The following is a 22,311-nucleotide window of genomic DNA, read 5'->3' as shown; positions in this document are numbered from 1 at the left end:
AATCCCCTGCGCAGCCATTATATATATATCTAATGGGAGACGTAAAACATGTCTTTGTCCACCAGATGGCGACACTACCTTCTTTTACAAAAGCCAGCTCTCTCCAAATAGCCTTTGGCAAGTTTATAGGATAATATAGGGTTGTAAAAATAAAAAATACAAAGGTCTGCCCAGGGAGCGCTTTCATTGGTCAAGAAGAATGGAATCAATTGTCTGGTGAATCTGATGATAATCAATCAGACTTTGAACATTTTTAAATATCATGATGATGAATTAAACTTTAAGGATTTAAAATTGTTAATTCATTGAAGAATTTTGTTCATATTGGTAGTAGTTTGTTTTACCAGTTTTTCGTACCATATGATGTGAATAAATGTTTTGTCATGGTGACATGTTTTCAGCATTTGACAGTTAGTAGTCCTTAGTATGAGCTGAGAAAAACAAAAAGATAAAAAAATAATACCAATTTTTAGTCACAAATTATTGGTGTGCATTACAACTATGCGTGTTATACTCAAATAAATACGGTATGTCTATTATGCTATCATTTGTGGCCATTTCTCATATAAATAATAATAATAACTTGGCCCTTAAATATAAATCTCAACTGCCGTTTGCCAAATTCTTGTTAGTTTGTGCATTATATTTGTAAATATGGTAAATCATGCTCTATTTCTGGTCGTAGAAAAAAACATTTCATGAAATATTCGTGCAATATTTAGATATTTTTACACTTGCGCCGCTGACGTGTGTGTGTGTGTGTGTGTGTGTGTGGTCATCACTTTATAAACAATAAATTCCAGATGCTGAATTTTTGAACATTGAAAAATCGATTTCCTACGCGTGCGCTGTAATTGATGTTTTTGTTTAAAAGGCCTTTGAGACTCCCTTATAAAGATAAATTACAATGTTAGCTTTGGCCATTCAGATATTAAAATATGCTTTACAGACTATACTTGAATATACAAATGTATGTTTTTCAAGCCACCCGGGGCTATTTTTCATAAAATCTAGATGGGGATTTTTGCGAGGGAGGATTTGTTTCCCTCAGAGGGATCGTTTTTTTTTTTTTTTTTTCCGGGAATCGTTTGTCTTGATTTCTTGCTAATTTAGCGGCGTTCAATTTATTTTAAATGATGTTGTTGATATAAAATTAAAACAGGGTTTTTCCCTTCCATCCTATTTTCCTCGTCAAAATTATGAGGTCAAAACATAAATGATTTCTTCATATTTTAAAAGTATTTCACTTATGTAGTTGGGAGTATTATAACGTTGATGTATTATTTTTATTTTAGTGATTTAAACATTTTTCTCCTCATAATTTACATTTTAATTTATGTTGAAGCATCATTTTTCAACACTTTCTGTATATTGCCTTCATGGGATATATTTCCAACGATTTTTCCATAGATGCCATAGATATGTATAAAAAAGTGTATAAATTTAATAGACATATGTAGAAAAAAAATGACAGATTTTTTTCCCATTTTTTTTCTATTCTATTAAATCTATTATTTTTTTCATCTATTCTTGTCTCACTAAAACCAAAGTCTGCTCATTTTATACATAATGACATCATTTCTTTCACATTTTTCGGAATTATTTCAATTTAATTGCATTGAAAAAAAAATTGCATCTTTTTTTTGCATCTTTTAATCCTTTTTAAACATCTAGCAGTACGTTTCATGCGGATATTTTCCGAAACCTTGCGCAACGGTCTTTTGCGTGTTCTTTCCTATTCTCGTGTAAAGGTGTCGTTCCATGCCAAGACCTCCTCCGAGGCTTCTTTCCTCCCGTGTTTATTTGCCCCGGCAAGCCAGCACACGGCTTCCAAGACGCCGGCCGTCCGTCCTCTGGGGAGACGTCAAGCGTCGCTTTTTCACAGAGGACGCTTTGACCGAAAGCTCTTTGGCCGCCAAACACGTTTGACCCGCACTTCCTGCCTCACTTCCCATGTTTTGCCCCCGGAATCACCTGTCCATCACAATCTTTTCCCATCCTTAAAACACATCCCAGGTGTCCTCTATCGCTTTCGTTCATTTCCCGAGGGTGCCTGAGCCTATTCCAAGTGTCCTCTATGGCTTTTTTTCATTTTCCGGGGGTGCTGGAGCCTATTCCAGGTGTCCTCCATCGCTTTCGTTCATTTTCCGGGGGTGCTGGATCCTATCCCAGGTGTCCTCCATCGCTTTTGTTCCTTTTCCAGGGGTGCTGAAGCCTATCCCAGGTGTCCTCCACCACTTGTTTTCATTTTCCGGGGGTGCTGGAGCCTATTTCAGGTGTCCTCCATCGCTTTCGTTCATTTCCTGGGGGTGCTGGAGCCTATCCCAGGTGTCCTCCATCGCTTTCCTTCATTTTCCGGGGGTGCTGGAGCCTATCCCAGGTGTCCTCCGTCGCTTTTGTTCAATTTTCAGGGGTGCTGAAGCCTATCCCAGGTGTCCGCCACCACTTTTTTTTCATTTTCCGGGGGTGCTGGAGCCTATCCCAGGTGTCCTCCATCGCAGTTGTTCATATTCCAGGGGCTCTGGAGCCTATCCCAAGTGTCCTCCACTGCTTTTGTTCATTTTCCGGGGGTGCTGGAGCCTATCCCAGGGGTCCTCCATCGCTTTTGTTCATTTTCCAGGGGTGCTAGAGCCTATCTCAGGTGTCCTCCATGGCTTTCGTTCATTTTCCGGGGGTGCTAGAGCCTATCTCAGGTGTCCTCCATGGCTTTCGTTCATTGGCCGGGGGTGCTGGAGCCTATCCCAGGTGTCCTCCATCGCTTTCATTCTTTTTCTGGGGGTGCTGGAGCCTACCCCAGCTGACTTCAGGGCACTATGCGGCGGACAGCTAGCCAAGGACAACCAATCTTAGCTAGGGGCAATTTAGAGTGTCCAACCTACATCTTTTGGGGATCTGGGAGGAACCCGGAGTACCCGGAGAAAACCCACACAAGCCCAAAGTGGATATGCAAACTCCACTCAGGAGGGGCTGGACCTGGGATGTGTGGGATAACCCACCAGGCCGCCATTTTGATCAAAATACTCCCAGCATGCCGAGTTATAGCGCGTTTTTCAGGTTTTGCGACATTTCCGATTTTTTTACACAAAGCAGACATCACATGATGGGGGGGGGAAAATGAGCCCCCGTAAAGATGGATGAAAGAAAAAGCAAGAAGTGGTGTGATGATGAGCGTTTGGAATGTGGCCCTGACCCCATTAAGGCCTCGGTGTCACCACAAGAATTTGCCACGGGTGACCCCCCTTTGAGCATCTCACTACGACACACACAGGAATACCCGCACATTTCATGATCTTTTTTTCCCACTGGGACTCATCGCGTTGACGGCCCACCTTGACAGACGAGAGTGATTGCATTACAAATATGTATGTGTGCAAATATGTATTTGGGAGTATATTCTCACATTGACTCATACTCTTAAACCATTTCTTGTATACATTTTTGTTTATTTTTTATTTTTTTTACCCTTACATCAGTGTTTCCCCCCCAAAAAATTGTGCTATGTGCAATGGTCAGGTTTTATTATTCAGAGAGAAATATGCTCATGTTACGAGATTTTAATTGAAATATGACAAATAATATTGTAATACTAAAAGGTTCAATTCATAATATTACAAGGTTAAAGTATTTTTTTTGCTTATTTTTAATGTAGCGGGAACCAGACATTTTGTGCTTTCATGGGTATCCTACAAAACTGCTTTTTGTGTAATATTAAGAGATTGAAGTCATTTTGGGAGGAAAAAGTCATAAGATTTTCAGAATAAAATCAGTATATTTCTGATTTTTACATCCTTGTTCGATTTTTGCCGATGTGAAATTTTTCGCATGAAAAATTGGGTTTCTTTGATTCCTGTTGATAAAACTTTGATGAGAATGACTTAATACTGTAAATATATAAGAGTTTTAAATTAGAAGATTTTCTGGTGGTGTGCCTCGAGAGTTTTGCAAGCCCAAAAACGGTGGGAAAACACGACTTTACAGGACATTAATTGAGCTGATTTTTGAGTATGATGGAAACAGGGATGAGATTTGTGGATATTCCCAGTAAATCTAAGACACATTTTTGGTATTAGTCCTTGTGAACATATCATAGACAGTTTGTTGAACATTTAGTTGCAGACAGGGGAGAGCGTGCCAGATGGTGGGTGAGTCAAAACAGAAAAGATGTCAGACTAAAACCAGAATCTTTCAAAATGATGTGCGGGATTTACTTTTCTTGCCAGGCCAGAAAACCCACACAAAACACACACAAAAAAAGGAGCATTGCAAAACATTGGAGACTTTGGAGTAGGCGACTGGCACTCTCGGCTAACGAACATTGACGGCTAATGTTAGCATGTGTTTTTTTTGTTGTTTTCATATGTAATGTCAGAATATTGACTGTGAAAATATAAAACGCCGCAGCAAAACGTAGTGTCAAGTTATACTGAAGCGCCCTGAACGAAACATGAGCAACAGGCTAAGCTAATGTTAGCATTTCTGCAAAAAAAAAAAAAAAAACCCACTCAGGCACAGTAGTCATTTCAGGAAACATCTTTTCAAAAGTTAGCATTATATTAACTCACCCCTTTCCAGCCTATGTTATAGTAGTTAAAATAGTTTATTCTTCTTTTTAAATGAATTTAAAAAATGTATTTTATTTTAAGATTGATTGCTTCAAATGAATATTTAGTTTCAAATTATTTTTAGCTTTTCATTTTTTCAAGTATTTCTTTATCACTGTTTAAATCATTGATCTTTTAAAAATAAGGCATTTATTTTCTTTATAATTATTTCTATATTACTATTCCCAAATTTATTTTTTGGAGGTCAGATGGGGCCGCAAAGATATTTCCTTGTAGTATTAAAATCATAATTCATGAATGGAAGGGTTCAAACAGTGAATGTTGAGCTGAGCAACAAGCTAACCTAATGCTAATGCTAACGTTTATACTGATTTTTGCGGTTCCTTCATATGAGCTAAAATCTCATTTTTATCACATCGCGCCACGTATTCTCCAATTTTTCCATCACGTGACAGTTTGACACTAGTTAGCATGCATCGCCCTACTTTGTTTGTAAACAATAGCGCGGCAACAATGCTATTACCGTGCGTTTATATTAGCTGTTAGCGTTATATTAGCCCGCTGTTTTGTTGTGTTGTGTTGAGGCATACGCACTGACAGCCTGAAGCAAACTAATGAAGACCACATTGTATGAAAACTAGAAACAAGGCCGCAGACACGGTGGGGCGTTCAGGTGCACGCTAATCAGAAAAAGATGATGGGGGTTTTGTGCGTTTATGTGTTGGAAGTCCAACTCCTCTTATCCACGGCCCCTACCCAGACAATTAGGGCTCCATTAAAGACAGGAAGTGGGACTCCAAAGTCCTCGTAAAACCATTTGGGGAACGGCAGAGGCGTTGAAGAGAAATCGAGAAATTGGGAGGAAAATGATCACGAAAACTGGGACTTGTGGGGATTGATTCATTTGGATTGCTTAATGGCAAAGCTTTTTTAACAAATTGACCTGATTTTTGAGGATCTGACGATGTCGAGCGACAATCTGATTCCTCGCTAATGACTATTACAAAAAATGGATTTTTGTTTATTCATTGTGTTGCTTTGTCCCAGTGACCGGACGTTTCGCCGACGGACAATTCTTCGCTGGACACTTCGTCGCCTGGACATTTTGTCGCCGGCGTTTCGTCGCCGGACAATTCGTAAGGTTAGTGGTTAGAATTAGGGTATAGTGGTTAAGGTTAGTGGTTAGAATTAGGGGATAGTGGTTAAGGTAAGTGGTTAGGGTTAGGGTTAACCTAACATCAACCTCGCGAACGATTGTTTTGTTGCTTAAATAATTATTATCAACCAGGTAATCTCTCTCTCTCTCTCTCTCTCAAAATTATAATCATGAGAGAGAGTTTTTACTTCAGATTTTTTAAAGGAACTTTGACATTAAAATAAAAGGCAATAAATAAAATGAAAATTGTCCGTCAACGAAATGTCCAGTCGACGAACTGTCTGGCAACGAAAAGTGTCCGGCAACGAAATGTCCGGGTACCTTTGTCGCTATTCAAAAATTGTAAAAATGCAATATTTTCCACTCAATTTTAATCTAAAAAGAAAGATGCTCACTAGATTTTTAACCAGGTAAAAACAATTGTAATTATTTTTACATCCAAATGAAATTTCAATTCATTTTTCAATTAAAATTGTGACCAAGTCTCTCGTAAATTAGATTTTTTTTTTAACCAAATAGTAAGAACAATTTTTCTGGTCTTCACTCATCTCAGCGGGCGGCCATTTTGTCCCAACCCGCCGAACCAGATTAACGTCAAAGGGTTTAACTAAACTAGCCGGTTTTAGGTTCAGTAAATTCGTCTTCTGTTTGCAGTTGAAGATTTTGGGAGAATTTTTTGGTGGGCACACATGTTAGCATTTAGCATCTCTCATCAGCCTCGATAGCGACGGACATCGCAAAAGAAATACGAAGCGCCTCCTCCGCTTGGGCATGGATGATATCATCGGCGTGCACCTGCGTACCCCCACACACGGTCTGGAATATGATATTTAACCCCGACCGGGTACTCTAACACAATCCGAGAGAGGAAGTGTCCACGGGAAAAGAATTTGGCTTCTTTTCTTTGAAAAAAAAAAGCCAGCACTCGGATTTACGGAGGGTCCATGAAGTAAACAAGACGGAATAAACGTGAAGAAAGTGGATAGACTGAAAGTATTCTGGAAGCAGGCGGGATTTCTACATCCAGATGAAACAAAGATATTCGCCAGCTGGGGGGATTCGGGGAGGTTAGCCAAGCCCACGAAGCAGGGGCAGCCTGACACAACAGTTCCCTTCAATGCTCCGTTATGCTGTCAATATTTGATTTTTATTTCTCTTTCCCTGGCTTTGCCTTTGACTTTCCATGCCAGACGTTTATACGACTGCGCCTCCCAAGAGATTTCGCTTTTAAACTTCCCTTCGTGTCTTTCTGGCTTCTTTGTTATTCCGTCTATCTTTAGCATTGTCCTCCATGGTTTTTATGCGGAATTGCAACATTCAATGAAGGTTGGCAATAATAAAAAAAAATGTTCTGACTGTCACGACGCTGAAGATGGCATGACTGTCCCCCAATTTGAAGGATTTACTGTATGTTCTCGCATATTAGCCGCATCCGCGTATAAGCCGCACCCTTAAAATTGCCTTAAAATCGTTGAATTTGACAATTTCTCTCGTATAAGCCGGTGCAGCCTATACAAGAGAAATTGTCAAATTCACCAATTTTAAGGGTGCGGCTTAAAATTGCCTTAAAATCATTGAATTTGACAATTTCTCTCGTATAAGCCGGTGCGGCCTATACAAGAGAAATTGTCAAATTCACCAATTTTAAGGGTGCGGCTTAAAATTGCCTTAAAATTGTTGAATTTGGCAATTTCTCTCGTATAAGCCGCACCGTTAAAATTGCCTTAAAATTGTTGAAAAGATAAAATATTTAGATTTTTTTTATAAATGGGTTAAAAGAACTGGATTAAAAGCCCTGAATATTCAGTTTTTTTATCGATCTATAACAATGTTTATTTTAGCTTTTTTTAAATTTATTTTTAGATTTTACAAAATTATTTTTGAACTAAAAACACAAAAAATGGATTAAAAAATTACAATTATTGTTTTAAAAGGGGGAAAGTCAGGAAATTTAATATACATCTATACTCTTGATTTTAATTTGAACCTAAAACAGAAAGTCTGCTCTCACGATTTACTTTCTCGGACCGCACAAAATGATGCGGCGGGCCAGATTTGGCCCCTGGGCCGCCACTTCGACACCTGTGGTCTAGCGTTTTATCTGTTTATCTTTACTCAATTTTGAAATAAATGACCCTACCGGCCGCATTGTTTTGCGTTATGGCGTTTCGTGCATGTCAAGTCTAATTTGTGCGTGTATAAGCCGCACCCTCGATTCAGTCATCGTTTTTTTGCGATAAATGCGAGAAAATACGGTAGCTTTCTTGACTAATCGGTCATTAGCCCTTATCTCGGGTCTTCTTCTTGCTTTATCTTCTCTGTTTACACTTCCAAATGTCTCGTTAGCCAGTCCTTCTCTCGGCACTGTTTTCTTAGCTGGACAACTCATTAACTCTTGTTTGTTTTCAATCTAATCTGCCGCGGAGCCCCCTTGCCCTCAACTGTCCTCCTGCACGGCCTCGTTACCATTGCTCTGGTTTTGTTACCAGAAGGGAATGGAGTCTGATCTGGGAATTTATGTGGGCAGCTTTTCAAACAAGTGGAAATGAAGGCCGAGTTTAACGCTCATCAAACCGATGAATTTCTCCGAGGGATAACCCTGCTCGATCCGCAAGCCCCGAAAACCAACGGACATTTCGCACGCAAGCCATTTGTCACGGAAGGTCATCAATCAACATCTCGACACGTCAGTCATCAAAACAGTTCATCTGTTACGACTTCGGAAACTGTTGTCGTAACGCCGAATGTTATTCTCTCAAAACTGGAGCAGCCTAGCAACAACCTCGAGATACCTTCAGGGAACCCCCAACGAGTGTCACTATATTAATTAGACGGAAGACAACTTAGGCGTCTTGTGTCCTGCCTGTTTTTGCTAACAATATCACCGTCAAAGGCGAAAAATTCTTGCTCGCCAAAATCCAGGAAATAGCAAAAGCGTTGATTTAGCTACTTTCTGTACGTCGACAGGAGCCAAAGATGGAAAATTCCCTTCTCAAGTTTTTGTAATGCCACATCAGTGTTCTGTTACGTTTCCCATTGAAATGAACTAAAAACAAATTAATTTGTTCCAACCCTCTGAAAAAACACCAAAAACAGGATATTGGATTAGAAAAAAGTTTTATTTCTTCTAATTCACCATCTATCAACAAAGTAACACATAACTTGTGGTTCAAAAAATGAATTGAACATCAAGTGTTTTGTGAAGACGAAAAATCCCAGCTCCCCCTTAACGCCATTCACTCAAAAAGGGCAGTAAAAAAGACAAGCTAAACCGTATTAAAGAGACCACTGTGGTCTCTGTGTCTTTCCTCCCAGTTATTGATGGGGGACTAAAGTCAAGAGGGCATGTATACTTTGCCTGCAGGCTTGGACACTTTATCTCAAAGGACGAGCTTTACAACCTCGTCTGCTTAGCGCTAGCGTCACACTTGCGCAGCGCAACGTTTACCCCACCTGACCCGACGTTAACACGACGGCTTCTAGACAGACGTCTGGCTTTTGTCCGCATCCAGACAAAGTCGTAGACCTGAAGATGGAGTCCAGGTGTACACTTTGTCCCAGAGACTAAGGACCACTTGACATTGACCGACACGAAGCAAAAAAAAATAAAATGACTCCTTTGCAATCCGTGAGAAAATATTTTGCGGTCACACGTGACGGAACACGAGATACGACACTTCCCAGGTGTCTTGCGTATACGTAAGAATTACACCACCATTTTTTAGTCGATCCCTTGTCTTATTTGGTTTCCGAGTGTTTCTCGTCCTTGACTTCTGATTGGTTTATGAGTGCCAGATGTTATCACCCAATCAGTTTCCCCCAGCCAGGTGTTACTCGTTGCCTCGTCGTTGCGTTTGTAGCTATTTCCCTGCTACCGGGAGCTAGAGTTGTCAGCTAATGCTAATCCGTGCATCCGACAAAACTCAACGCAGCTGTGTTTAGCTTTCGCCCTTGACACGGTTCCAAACTGGGCAGTCTAGTCCTGGTTTCAGCTCACCGAGGATTGTGGGAGCTCGCTCGGCAGTTCGCGAAAGATTTACTAGCTTTTCTCATTTCACACTCGCATACCTGTCAACCTCTGCCGATAACTGCCCTTATAAATGATTATGATTCCCCTTATAAACCCCACAAAAAACCTTACAAACACCGTACGACGTATGTCGTACGGTGTTTGTAAGGTTTTTGGGGGGTTTGTAAGGGGAATCATAATCATTTATAAGGGCAGTTATCGGCAGAGGTTGACAGGTATGCACTCGATTGGGCAGCTGCCAATCCAGAAACCTCATTTCTTGTATACAAGCTGTTAAAATGTCAATATCGGCTTTAAAGTGTTTACATTTTGACTTGCGCGTTGCTAAAATATGGAAATTCGGAGCACTCTAAGTTCTTAAACTGAGCCAACAATAGCATTGTATGACCACGTTGCTATTTTTCAGGGCACTTTACACATTAAACAATGAGTAAGCAAGTGGTAAGAATAATAGGTCGTACGGAAAGTAAATCATGAACGTAATGTTTAGAAAAGACCACACTCGACACAGATTGCCGACAATAAAAGCCTGCTTGGTTTACTGGAGTTGGGTTTCGTGCTAGCATTTAGCACCTTTGCCAAGGAGGTTTTAAAGGCAATGAGACAGTTAGTCATCCATGTGATTAACACTGCGGGAAATCAGTTCAAAGCAAGAACAGGAAGAGACACTAGGAAGCAGGAATCGGTCTGAAAAAAAACACTCAAAAGTCAAAAACACAGACGTAGCAGAACAATCTTGCACTTAAATTCTCGTTGCTTAAATCTAGACAGGATGCCAAAACGCCATTGAGAACCAGGTGTACCCACTTAGCAGTTAGGTTAGCCTGAAGCGACGATTGTAGAAGAAAACAACCCGCGGTTATTGTCCTAGCCGCCTTCTTTAAGTAACAGCGAGACGTCACTTTTGTGTTTTGGCTTAGGATTGCTGTCGTGTAAACGTGGCTGAAATATCTAGATCACAGGTGTCAAAGTGGTGGCCCGGGGGCCAAATCTGGCCTGCCGCATCATTTTGTGTGGCCCGAGAAAGTAAATCATGAGTGCCGACTTTTTGTTTTAGGATCAGATTAAAATGAAGAGTATAGCTGTATATTAAATTTCCTGATTTTCCCCTTTTAAATCAATAATTGTAATTTTTTAATCCATTTTTTCTGTGTTTTTAGTTCAAAAATCATTTTGTAAAATCTAAAAATATATTTTAAAAAGCTAAAATAAACATTGTTTTAGATCTATAGAAAAACTGAATATTCAGGGCCTTTAATCCAGTTCATTTAATCCATTTATAAAAAAAATCTAAATATTATATCTAAAATGGTCCGGCCCACATGAAATCGAGTTGACGTTAACGCGGCCCGCGAACCAACCCGAGTCTGACACCTTTGATCTAGATTGAAATTATAACATAAAAATGAACACTTGGCTAGTTAAAAAAAATAGTCCAATATCTAGGCCACATTAGCTTCCTAAATCAATTTAGACTTATTTGCTCCTTTGCGATAAATTCTGTATCCCATTTTTTTTTTCATGCAAAGTCAACCATCCAAACTTGATTTTTTTTCCAATATTTTATCTGCAATGTGAATGTTCAGACCTTTTTGAAATCTAGGAACAAAAAAAAAGAATTTTAACTGTGAAATCCTTAAAACTGCCACAAAAACCAAGACCACCAAGACCTTGTTTTTGCAACATGACAGGCTACACGAAGAAATCGGACTTTAACACAACACAATCTGTTCTGTAATGCTACGTTATTAAATTGTCTAGATTGTATAGACAAAATCAGCTCTTGGGAAAAAAAAGATTTCTTTGCTCTTTGAGTGTTGATATAAGGTCGATTTACATATCGTCAATTTCCAACCGTAACCAAAAAAAAATCAACGTCTTTGAACATTCGTCAATGTTGATTCAATTCGATCATTTGCTTTCTGGGTTATTTTGGCAACAGTGCTTTTCACAGAAGGAAAATACGATCATGATGTCGCCTTTAATTGAACTCAGCTCTTTGTGATTGTCCTATAGATCGTCCCTATCATTATAGAAGCATTTTTTTCTTGGTTTGTCTTTCACATTTGTTTATGTCGTGTTAGAAATCTGCCCACATTTCTGGATTCCATTTCTTTTCATCTAGCTAAGACAAAACAAATAATCCAAAATCATTGCAGTAAATTGTTTTCTTTTGCTGATTCGTGACCCGCAGAATTTTACCCAACGGCGAATACAAAAGCGCGACAAATGTGGCTGGCCGCCTTCAATTTTAACATCTTAACACCTGGTGTGGGAAAGAAAACTTTCGGGTTCGAAGAGAGGTTATTTGCGCTCATTGCGTGGAATATATCATGTTCACAGAAATATCTGTCTGAGGTTTCGCTTTATAAAATAAGCCACAGAGAACAAAGTACATCATTCACGGGGAAATCAAAACAACAATGTTCCCAACATTTTCTGACCCATCATCAAAAATCTTAAACGACACATGTAATCGCTCCGATACGCCAACAGACGCACTCACTCACGCACGCCAACTCTGAAAATGCGCGCTCGCGTAGAATACTGGATGGAAACTCCTGGTCGACATTCCTGCACGGGCGAGGATGTGAACGCATCTTAAGTATCCCTGATGGCGACACAGTCCAGACTTGACATGCATGGGAACGCTTCCTGGGCATGTTCGGGGGGTGGGGGGGTGTTTGGGGGTGCTTGGGGGAGTCGGCACGGGCGCCCTAATGATTCAAGACAGGAAGCGGTTGCGGTTAAAGTATAAGGTCAACCTTTTGTCGCCAAAGTCCCAAACCAGAGGAGCTCTTTGGGGGTCATTAAGACCCCCAAATGTCTGCTTTTTCTCCTCCAGAGTGATTTGCTAGTGCTTTCAAACAAAAATGGAAATTCATTACCGTATATTCTGGGCTACAAGCCACGCCTTTTTTCATTCGTTTGACCAATACTCAAGTGCGACTTATATACCGTATTTTCTCGCATATAAGCTGTATTTGTAACAAAAAAAATTATGACTGAATCAGGGGTACGGCTTATATGCGCACAAGACTTAAAGCGTTGCTATACTCTTTTTCACCAGTAGATGTCTGTAAATTATTATTTACTATTTGTTGTTTTCTGTTTTGCAGTAAGTCAACAAGCATTACTGGATGAATTAATTCCTTATGATATTGACCCTAATAATGTGCTTTTGATTCATACAGTATCTCAAAAATACCACGTGCGATGATTTTTCATAAGATTTTCCCTTCAAAGTAACACATTTGTACTCCCTATTAAAACCATGAATATGGGGGTGTAAATTTGGAATCAGGGGGCGGCTTATACGCGAGAAATTGTCAAATTCAACGGTTTTAAGGCCATTGTAAGGGTGCGGCTTTTACTCGGGGCGGCTTATATGCAAGAAAATACAATATATATTTTTAGATTTTCTCTCACCACCTGATATGGTTTTTTGTAGTTATCTGAAAAATTCTCATGTTAACAGATGCCTATTTAGTTAGTTGTTCTCCATATTACTGTTGTTATTATGATGTAGATTTGTTCTTGGTTCCCTAAGAATGTGACTTATACTCCAGTGTGGCATATATATTTTCGCCTATTCATTGTACATTTTTAGTTGGTGCTTGCTTGTAGTACAAAAATACAGTGGTTATGACAATAATTAATAATTTGTGTTATATTGGAGTGAACTTGTTAACTTGCTAGGCCATTTTTATTATATCTTTGTGTTTTAGTCTGTTCGATCAAATCCATCCAAATTGACACTTCCTTACACCACAGTTTTGTCAACTTCCAATTTTCCTCTCCGTACGATACCGATTCTTTGGACAAAGTACAATATTTGTCAATATTTCAAAGTCTAAGGGCCACTGATCTTTTATTTTAACTAAAAATGTACCATTTAATGTTTGTTCTTTGTCTCTGATCAAATTTACAAGGTTAACCTTGACTCCAATCCGACTGACCTATTGTGATCCCCCTACCCAATTGCGAATTATAGTCTGGAAAATGCATCAATCCGTTATTTTTATCGCAAATTTTCACCTCATTTACTGGATTATTCACCTGTTCTTCCCAGCATCTCGCTGTCACCACACTCGCTCTTCCATTGAGTTGCGCAGCTGCAGGACGTCCAATTCCATTACTTACATCATTAAATCTTAACGCGTTTATGCTGCCTTCAATTACCCCTCATGTGTGGGGTCTACTTTTAAGACGCGTCAGTCAAAACAAAAGCGTTTGTTGTCTTGTTGTTCCCTTTGACTGTGGGAGCCTTCCACAGCTGAGAGCGTTTAGCCGCAGGCAAAAAAAGCCCGCAAAAACCAACATGGTCATGCTTACAATACATGCTGACGGCTTTCTGCCAAGATGGAGTAATGGGAGCGAGAAAAGACCACAACAATGATAATTTTAAAAAGTCTGTTTTTTAGCGTCATGGCTGAGAAAACCACAGAGGGCAGGATGAAGTGGTCGTTTTGTCAGCGGGTGGCAGTTTTTTGGGGGGGGCTCTTTGCAGAATGACGCTGCCAAACTCCCCGGAGACCAAAACATTAGATTTTGATTTAGAAAAACCATCAAAACAATGAATGTGCTGTGAAGGAGAACATTAGAGAGCCTGAGAATCGACTCCACTCAACTTCACTATCGAATTCAATACAAAATACACAAAGGATTAAAAATGACAACTTCCTTAACGTCCACTCTGGTTACAATCACTCATTTTTGATTGAAAAAAAGCCATGTTTGAATATGAATCATTTTAAATCTGTAATTTTACCCCAGGGGCGGCTAGGCAGTTGAGCGGTTAGCGCGTCGGCCTCACGGTTTTGGGGTCGTGGGTTCAATCCCAGGTTGGTCCTCACTGTGTGGAGTTTTCATGTTCTACCCGGGGTTGTGTGGGTTGTCTCCGGGTTCTCCGGTTTCCTCCCACATCCCCAAAGCATGCACGCTAGGCTAGTCAAGCTGGTTGAACACTCTAAATTGCCCCTAGCTATGATTGCTTATCCGTCTCTTTCTCCCCTGCGATTGGCTGGCCACCAATTCATGCTGCCCATAGTTGGCTGGTATGTGCTCCAGCACCCCCCGCGAGGATGAGTGAAATAGGAAAATGAATGAATGAGGAAAAATAGCATTCTAACTCTTCCTGAACACTCAAAATTGCCTAACCCTACCAATGATTGGTTGTCCCTTGTCTCCTTCTGCCCTATGATTGGTTGGCCACCAATTCAGGCTGCCCATAGTTGGCTGGGATTGGCTCCAGCACCTCCTGCGACCCTCGCAACGATATATGAAAGTGAATGAATGAGGAAAAATAGCATTCTGACTCTTCCTGAACACCCCATATTGCTAAAACCTACCTATGATTGGCTGTCCCTTGTCTCTTGTGCCCTACGATTGGTTGGCCACCAATTCAGGCTGCCCATAGTTGGCTGGAATGGGCTCCAGCACCCTCCATGACCCTCACAAGGTTAAGTGGTATAGGAAAATGAATGAATGAGGAAAAATAGCATTCTGATAACCTAACCCTACCAATGATTGGTTTTCCCTCGTCTCCTTCTGCCCTACAATTGGTTGGCCACCAATTCAGGGTGTCCCAAGCCTGGGGCCCATATACTTAGTTTGAATCGCCTCCAGCACCCCCCTGCCACCATTTTATTTTGGCTAAAAAAAAACAGCAAGCAGTTCTAGTAGGAACATATTTTAGTTGATTTATTTGACAGATTTTCGCTTCAACTTGGCAACCCGGCAGCCGGACAACATGACTGAAATGTGTCAGGTAATTGTCCCGTGTCAAGAGCGCTCATAGTGTAATCGAAGCACCATAAGTGGCTCAATTTGCCCGAGTGTTTGGATAGCGGCCAGTTCGCCTCTTCTAAACGCTTAACACGTCAACGCCAATCACATGGCAAAATGGATCCGGCGCCCCGGGCGACGACTGGACACATGGGCTCCGAGTCGAACGCGCAAAAAAAAAACTCGCTCTTTCTCTCTTGAGATATGTCTGGGAATAACTTACGCCAAAGTGTTGAGTGGCCCTTTCGCAACCCTGACATTCGCCGCCACTGTTGCATTTACATTTACGCATGTTCTACCGACACGTGTCTTTCGTTAGCACAACTCGGAGGTTAGCGAAGGCCCCGTTCTTGCTAGGAGTAGGAATAACCCAAATATACTGTTAGAAGATATTTAATAGAGCAGAAATTGACATTTAGGAGAAACGTGACAACAAAGTGTTTGGATGGATCTCACTTAAAATTGTGCAAGACTGAATGACTGCAAAAAAGGACAAAAACCGTTGACCAATCACAGAGCTGGTTGATTGGTAGAGAGCGACTGTCACTTTGATATTTAAAATAATGAAGTGATTCAATAGTTTGGATCGATACAGTGATTGGTCTCAGTCTGCAGAAGGTCCCTAACTTGTGGACTTCCTGTATGTGGCTCCAGTTTTTTTAGCTAGGTCTACAATGTCTTGTGTGTCTTGTGTCTGTCTTGCTACTGCAACCAAGAAATTTCCCGAACATGGGATGAAATAAAGTTCTAATCAAATATAATCTAATCTAAATCAAATCATGGCATAGTTTGTAATAGTCGCAAATATTGTGATGGTCTCCGGAGAACTGATATCTTATTGTCGGATAGATATATTGCACATACGCAAACACACACATAGATATACATAAATATTTTTTGCAACAGTTGGATTTTCTAGCCCAGAAACTGCCTAGCAACAATCCAAATTTAGCAGGATTTTTTACAAAACAGAAATGAGAAAAATGAGAAAAGACTCCATGATTCATGGAAGATGTACAGATTTTACAGTACAATTTTTTTAAACTGTTTGTTATATAATATATTTGTGCAAAACTGGTTTGGCAACAGTTGGATTTTCTAGTCCAGAAACTGCCTAGCAACAGTCCAAATTTAGCAGGATTTTTTTTACAAAACATTTTATTTTTTACTGTTTTTGTTATATATATATTTTTTTTTCTATCATCAGATTAGCTAAAACAGTTTGTTGCCGATATACGTCTTATAGGACTATCTTCTGCTTCGGAATGCCCTCGACATTTTGTGCTAACACGAGATCCATTCTGGATTTAATTAGAGTGTCATGAAACTGATTAGATAAAAGAATAATTCATATCGCAAGTGCCAAACAACGAGTGCAACAAAGCGATGATACCATAAACCGTTTTTTTTGCTACATTAGTCCACCAGGTGTGTGCGTCTAGTGTTAGCCAGTGAAAACAGACCCCCAATGAACCCATACCAACCCATCAGAAGTGAGTTATTATTAAAAAAAGAAGCGAATAATGTGATCCAAGAAGGAAAAAAATAATAAGATGACATCCATCTTCATGTTAAAGCGCCTCCCGCGGAGTCGTACGTCTTTCAGCAAGCCAAGAAAGCAAACAAGATGCAGTCCGACCGCGACTGTGAGAGAATTCTGACTAAAAGCCAGCCAATTTTGCCTTCAAGGGGAACTTGTCTAAACAATAAAAAAAAAGACTCACTGACGTGTTCCGCTGGCGTGCGGGAAGCACTTCGCGCTCATCATTAAATTTATAGTTCAATGCTCAATTCGGCCTATTCTCCGCCTCGAAAATGAAGCATGACCATAACCACAATGTAGAAAATTAATCTTATAGCATTGTGGATGTATATAAACAATACTGTAAACGTCAACTACTAATCGCATAAAATTCATTGTTTTCCGTCCTCGATTTTGAGGTCAACGTTGCCACGGCGCTAAATTGTTAGCACAATTAAAACGGCTACTTGGTTGGCAAACGGCTCAAAACATGTCCATTGGCGGCCAGAAAACCACACATACACACAAAACTACACAAACAAACTCATTTAGATTTATATCCTGAGCATACAGCTAGCTAAAATGCTAACAAACAAGATGCGCTAAATTTTTAGCACGCAATTAAAGATGCTACTTGGTTTGCAAACATCTAAAATAATATAAACATGTCTATTGGCGGCCAGAAAACCACACATACACACAAAACTACACAAACAAACTCATTTAGATTTATATCCTGAGCGTACAGCTAGCTAAATGCTAACAAACAAGATGCGCTAAATTTTTAGCACGCAATTAAAGAGGCTATTTGGTTGGCAAACATCTAAAATAATATAAACATGTCTATTGGCGGCCAGAAAACCACAAATACACACAAAACTACACAAACAAACTCATTTAGATTTATATCCTGAGCGTACAGCTAGCTAAATGCTAACAAACAAGATGTGCTAAATTGCTAGCACACAATTAAAGCTGCTACTTGGTTGGCAAACAGCTAAAATAATGAAAACATGTCTATTGGCGGCCAGAAACCCACACATACACACAAAACTACACAAACAAACTCATTTAGATTTATATCCTGAGCGTACAGCTAGCTAAATGCTAACAAACAAGATGTGCTAAATTGCTAGCACACAATTAAAGCTGCTACTTGGTTGGCAAACAGCTAAAATAATGAAAACATGTCTATTGGCGGCCAGAAACCCACACATACATACAAAACTACACAAACAAACTCATTTAGATTTATATCATGAGCGCGCAGGTAGCTAAGATGCTAAAAAACATGATGTGCTAAATTTTTAGCACACAATTAAAGATACTACTTGGTTGGAAAAAACTAAAATAATCAAAACATGTCTATTGGTGGCCAGAAAACCACACACAAACACAAAACTACACAAACAAACTCATTTAGATTTATATCCTGAGTGTGCAGCTAGCTAAGATGCTAACAAATAAGATACTTTAAATTGCTAGCACAATTTAAGCTGCTACTTGGTTGGCAAACAGCTAAAATAATCAAAACATGTCTGTTTGTGGCCATAAAACCACACACATAAACACAAAACTACATAAACAAGCTCATTTAGATTTATATCACGAGCGTGCGCCTAGCTAAGATGCTAACAAGCGCGTTAACGCCACTAAAAATAGTTTTCTAACTTATATCCGCGTGAGACGAGAGCGATAAAAGTAACGAATCGCATCCTCTGCCGTCAAATATCAAGGGAAAAAGAAATTGGGAGGAAAATGGATGTGATGTTGAGGTTAACAAAGACATCTTGGAATGCAGACACATGAATTATGATCACATTAATGTCTTTTAAGTGGACTTCTTGAAAGCCACTTGAAGGGGTCATTAGGATTCTCATGAGATTTTCTTATGCATAGGAATGGAAATGGACTATTTAAAGGTTTGAGCCTGGGAAAGCTGGTGAAAATGGAATATAATTCAATTTTTTAATGGCCTACCTGAAGCAGGTCGTGCGCATCCCTCCGGCTCGCACGCAGGGATATTCCAGGGTTAGGATTTTGTTTTCTGGGCACTCACCTCTGGGGAAATAAAAGGATTTACATCAGCTTATTTTCACTATTTAAATGTTTTGCAGCTAGTATTTTTTCAAAGCAGTTTGGCTAATCTAGCTAAGGAAACAGAATGTCAAAGTATCTGGCAACCCAACTTGATATGAAGGCCATGAGCTGACATGGGGGGGATTTTAAATGATTTAAAAGAAAGCCTTTATTCATTCTAAGAATGTCTCGCGGCTATCCAAATGCACTTAATAAATATTAGACATTGTAGATATCATGTTCTTGTTAGGAGTATTTTATTCCTAAAAGACAACATGCAGAATATTCGCTTTTTCATTGAGCTGCTGGCGCATTGATGATGAATACTATTGGGAAAAATAATGCTTTAAAATGTATTATTTTAACTAAAAATTCAATAGAAAAACACATCTTAATTCTTTATAGGGAAAATGACATTTTTTGTTCATTAAAAAATGGTGTTGCTCCAGCACCCTTGCGAACCCTTGAAGATACACGTGGAAAAATTAATGAATGAAATAAAAATTAACCCCATAAGGACCTGACGTCCGTATACGTTGACACTTTTATTTTTGATTGTATTCTTGATATTATTGTCATTATTATTTATGAAAAATAGACTTTGAATTGATGAACTTATAAATTAAAATCTAATCAATACAATTAAACTTTCCCTCAGGTAAGTTGAATTTTAATTTTTTGTTATTTATATTACCTGCCATTGACAAGGATAAACATGCAATTAATTTAAACTCCTATGATTGGCCCTTTTTTTGGTGCCATTTTCTCAAAATGGATTGGACTACTTGTCCATCCAATGAGTGGCTTATGAAAGTTATTGCTTTTAACATTTTAATACACTGCACATTGCTGCGTTTACTTTTATACGACTGTTAAGAATGTAATAACTGCCTTTTAATGCCACACTCCTATTTTATGTCATCTTGAGTAGATTTATAGTCATTTTTAGTTTAGCTTGACGTTAGATCGTTACATCATATTCCCAGTTAATACTTAAAGCGTCTATTTGTAACACTTTTATCACAATTTAACAAAGACGAATTACTTCTCCATTGTTTGACTTTTATTACATGATGGTGACTATATTTTGGTCAAGACTTTTCAGTAAAATAATTTTTATCTAGTAGAAGAGTCCAAATATGCTAATGTTTAAACACCAATATAAAATGTGTAAACCCTGAACAACAAAAATGGAGTACAACAAATGAAAATATTTGACCAATTTTAACCTGACGTGGAAATGCGGTATAATAGTCTAGACCACATGTGTCAAAGTGGCGGCCCGGGGGCTAAATCTGGCCCGCCGCATCATTTTGTGTGGCCCAGGAACGTAAATCCTGATTTTCCCCCATTTTAAATCAATAATTGTAATTTTTTAATCAATTTTTTCTGTGTTTTTAGTTCAAAAATCATTTTGTAAAATCTAAAAATATATTTAAAAAAAGCTCAAATAAACATTGTTTTAGATCTATAAAAAACTGAATATTCAGGGCTTTTAATCCGTTTTTAAAAAAAAAATCTAAATATTATATCTAAAATGGTCTGGCCCACATGAAATCGAGTTGACGTTAACGCGGCCCGCGAACCAATATAATATATTTTTTTTAAAGGGCTCTAATGCGCCCCCAACGAGAGCGCACCATATGCAGTCGCCCGCATTGCCCATAGGAAAAACCGGCCCTGATTTTGATCATTTTATATTATAATTCCATGGCAAATGGTTAGCTAAATTCAGGGAAAAAAATGACATCTTTTTTTTAAAATGTCATGCAATACATTCTTGTAATTTGCCCACTTTTAAATATTAACTAAATACTAGCTAAATATTAGCCATCCACAAATCCATCACTATCCACCTGTCCCCACCATTTGCCCATACGGAATTACCCAAGACCACCCAAGGACCTACTGTGAGGCATCCGTCCCGCGTGTGGTCCTGATGGAGCCGGCACCCAAGTGGCACAGCAGGGCGGCGCACAACGCTAGCAGAGCGGCGCCATCCAGGCGACCCATGTCCTACGCTCCCGATGCCCCTCGGTGTCTTGGCGAGCGGGCCACCCCCCAAAAAAAGCCAAATGTCGTCCTCCGGCGGGACCGCGTTGAGGTGACACGCACATGTGAGCAGCAGTCAACTGGCGCAACCCCGACTTGACGCACTGAGGCAGAGAAGGAGGACTTTGCAGACTCTAATCCCCCCCTTGGATTTACATTCCTGCCCCCAGCCCGCCCCCGTTCCTCTTAAAAAACAAGAGGCCGAGCTTGGCCTGCTGGTTTTTGCCACTAAAGACAACAACCATTGGCTCAGGACGGGACATTAAACTCCATGGACGGCTCTAGACGTCTAATATATTTTGAAATAAGTGACATACTAATGATACTGCGTTCAGAACGCTCTTGTTTTGTGGCCAGAACCACCTTTACGTCACCAAAAGTTGAATTCCGCCGTACCCCAAACCTCATTTAATTGGCGTGATGTAAAGATAAATTAAAACCAAGTACGTAAATTTAAAATTTTCTCTTAATATTACGGTAAATGTACTTTTGTCCAAGCTCCTCCAAGCTTTCATTTCATGTAACAGGAAAATTAGCAACAAAATGGAATTTGATCTCATAAATTCCAATTTGAATCCTTTGGTTTAATGACCGTGATCTCGTAATTTTAGGAGTTTTTTTTCCCAATTCTACTTCAATATCCTCGTTTTACGGCAAAGTTAGTTTTGTGTTGACACGTCGCCGAAACCACCACATTTTTGGCTCGCGTAATGTTAAAGCGCACAAAAAAAGTTACACTTATAATCCTGTAATATTACAGTATGACTTCATTCTCCTAAAAATCAACAAAAACTGAAACATGGACAAAAAGCATTCTGGGAAATCCCTCAAAATGAATAGGAAATTAGCCAAAATTTACTCAGTGACTAAAATGGAAGAAAAATAATAATAATTGCCTGCTATTGACCATGATGACGTCCAATTCACTTAAACTGGCTGTGGATGTTCATTTTTCAATGCCATTGACGGCGCTAGACGTCCAATCCATTCTAACTGGGAGGGGCGAATGAACAATGTCAATGGCCGCACATAAATTAACATTTTAGGCCAAAAACTGACATCCTAAATCTTCTTGTTTGGAGCACAATCGGGTCAAAAAGGGCTTGATCGGGTCCCAATTTTC

The 22,311-nt window shown here is 39.5% G+C and overlaps 1 protein-coding gene across 1 annotated transcript in view; it reads right to left on the bottom strand.

Moving 5' to 3' along the window:
• The window catches only part of LOC144066856 (collagen and calcium-binding EGF domain-containing protein 1-like), a 29,557-nt gene extending 8,277 nt beyond the window's left edge, over positions 1-21,280 (bottom strand). The window contains exons 1-2 of the mRNA XM_077590244.1: positions 21,046-21,280; positions 19,038-19,118 (exon numbers count right to left, since the gene is read on the bottom strand). Coding sequence (XP_077446370.1) covers positions 19,038-19,118; positions 21,046-21,149 — 185 coding nt within the window. The 5' untranslated portion in view covers positions 21,150-21,280. The remainder of the gene's footprint in view (positions 1-19,037; positions 19,119-21,045) is intronic.
• Between the last annotated feature and the right edge of the window lie 1,031 nt (positions 21,281-22,311).

The sequence above is a fragment of the Stigmatopora argus genome, chromosome 2 (genome assembly GCF_051989625.1).
Source record: "Stigmatopora argus isolate UIUO_Sarg chromosome 2, RoL_Sarg_1.0, whole genome shotgun sequence".
NCBI classification, from domain to species: Eukaryota; Metazoa; Chordata; class Actinopteri; order Syngnathiformes; family Syngnathidae; genus Stigmatopora; species Stigmatopora argus.
The sequence above is the reverse complement of the archived record's forward strand: the minus strand, read 5'-3'. Positions and strand labels throughout refer to the sequence as shown.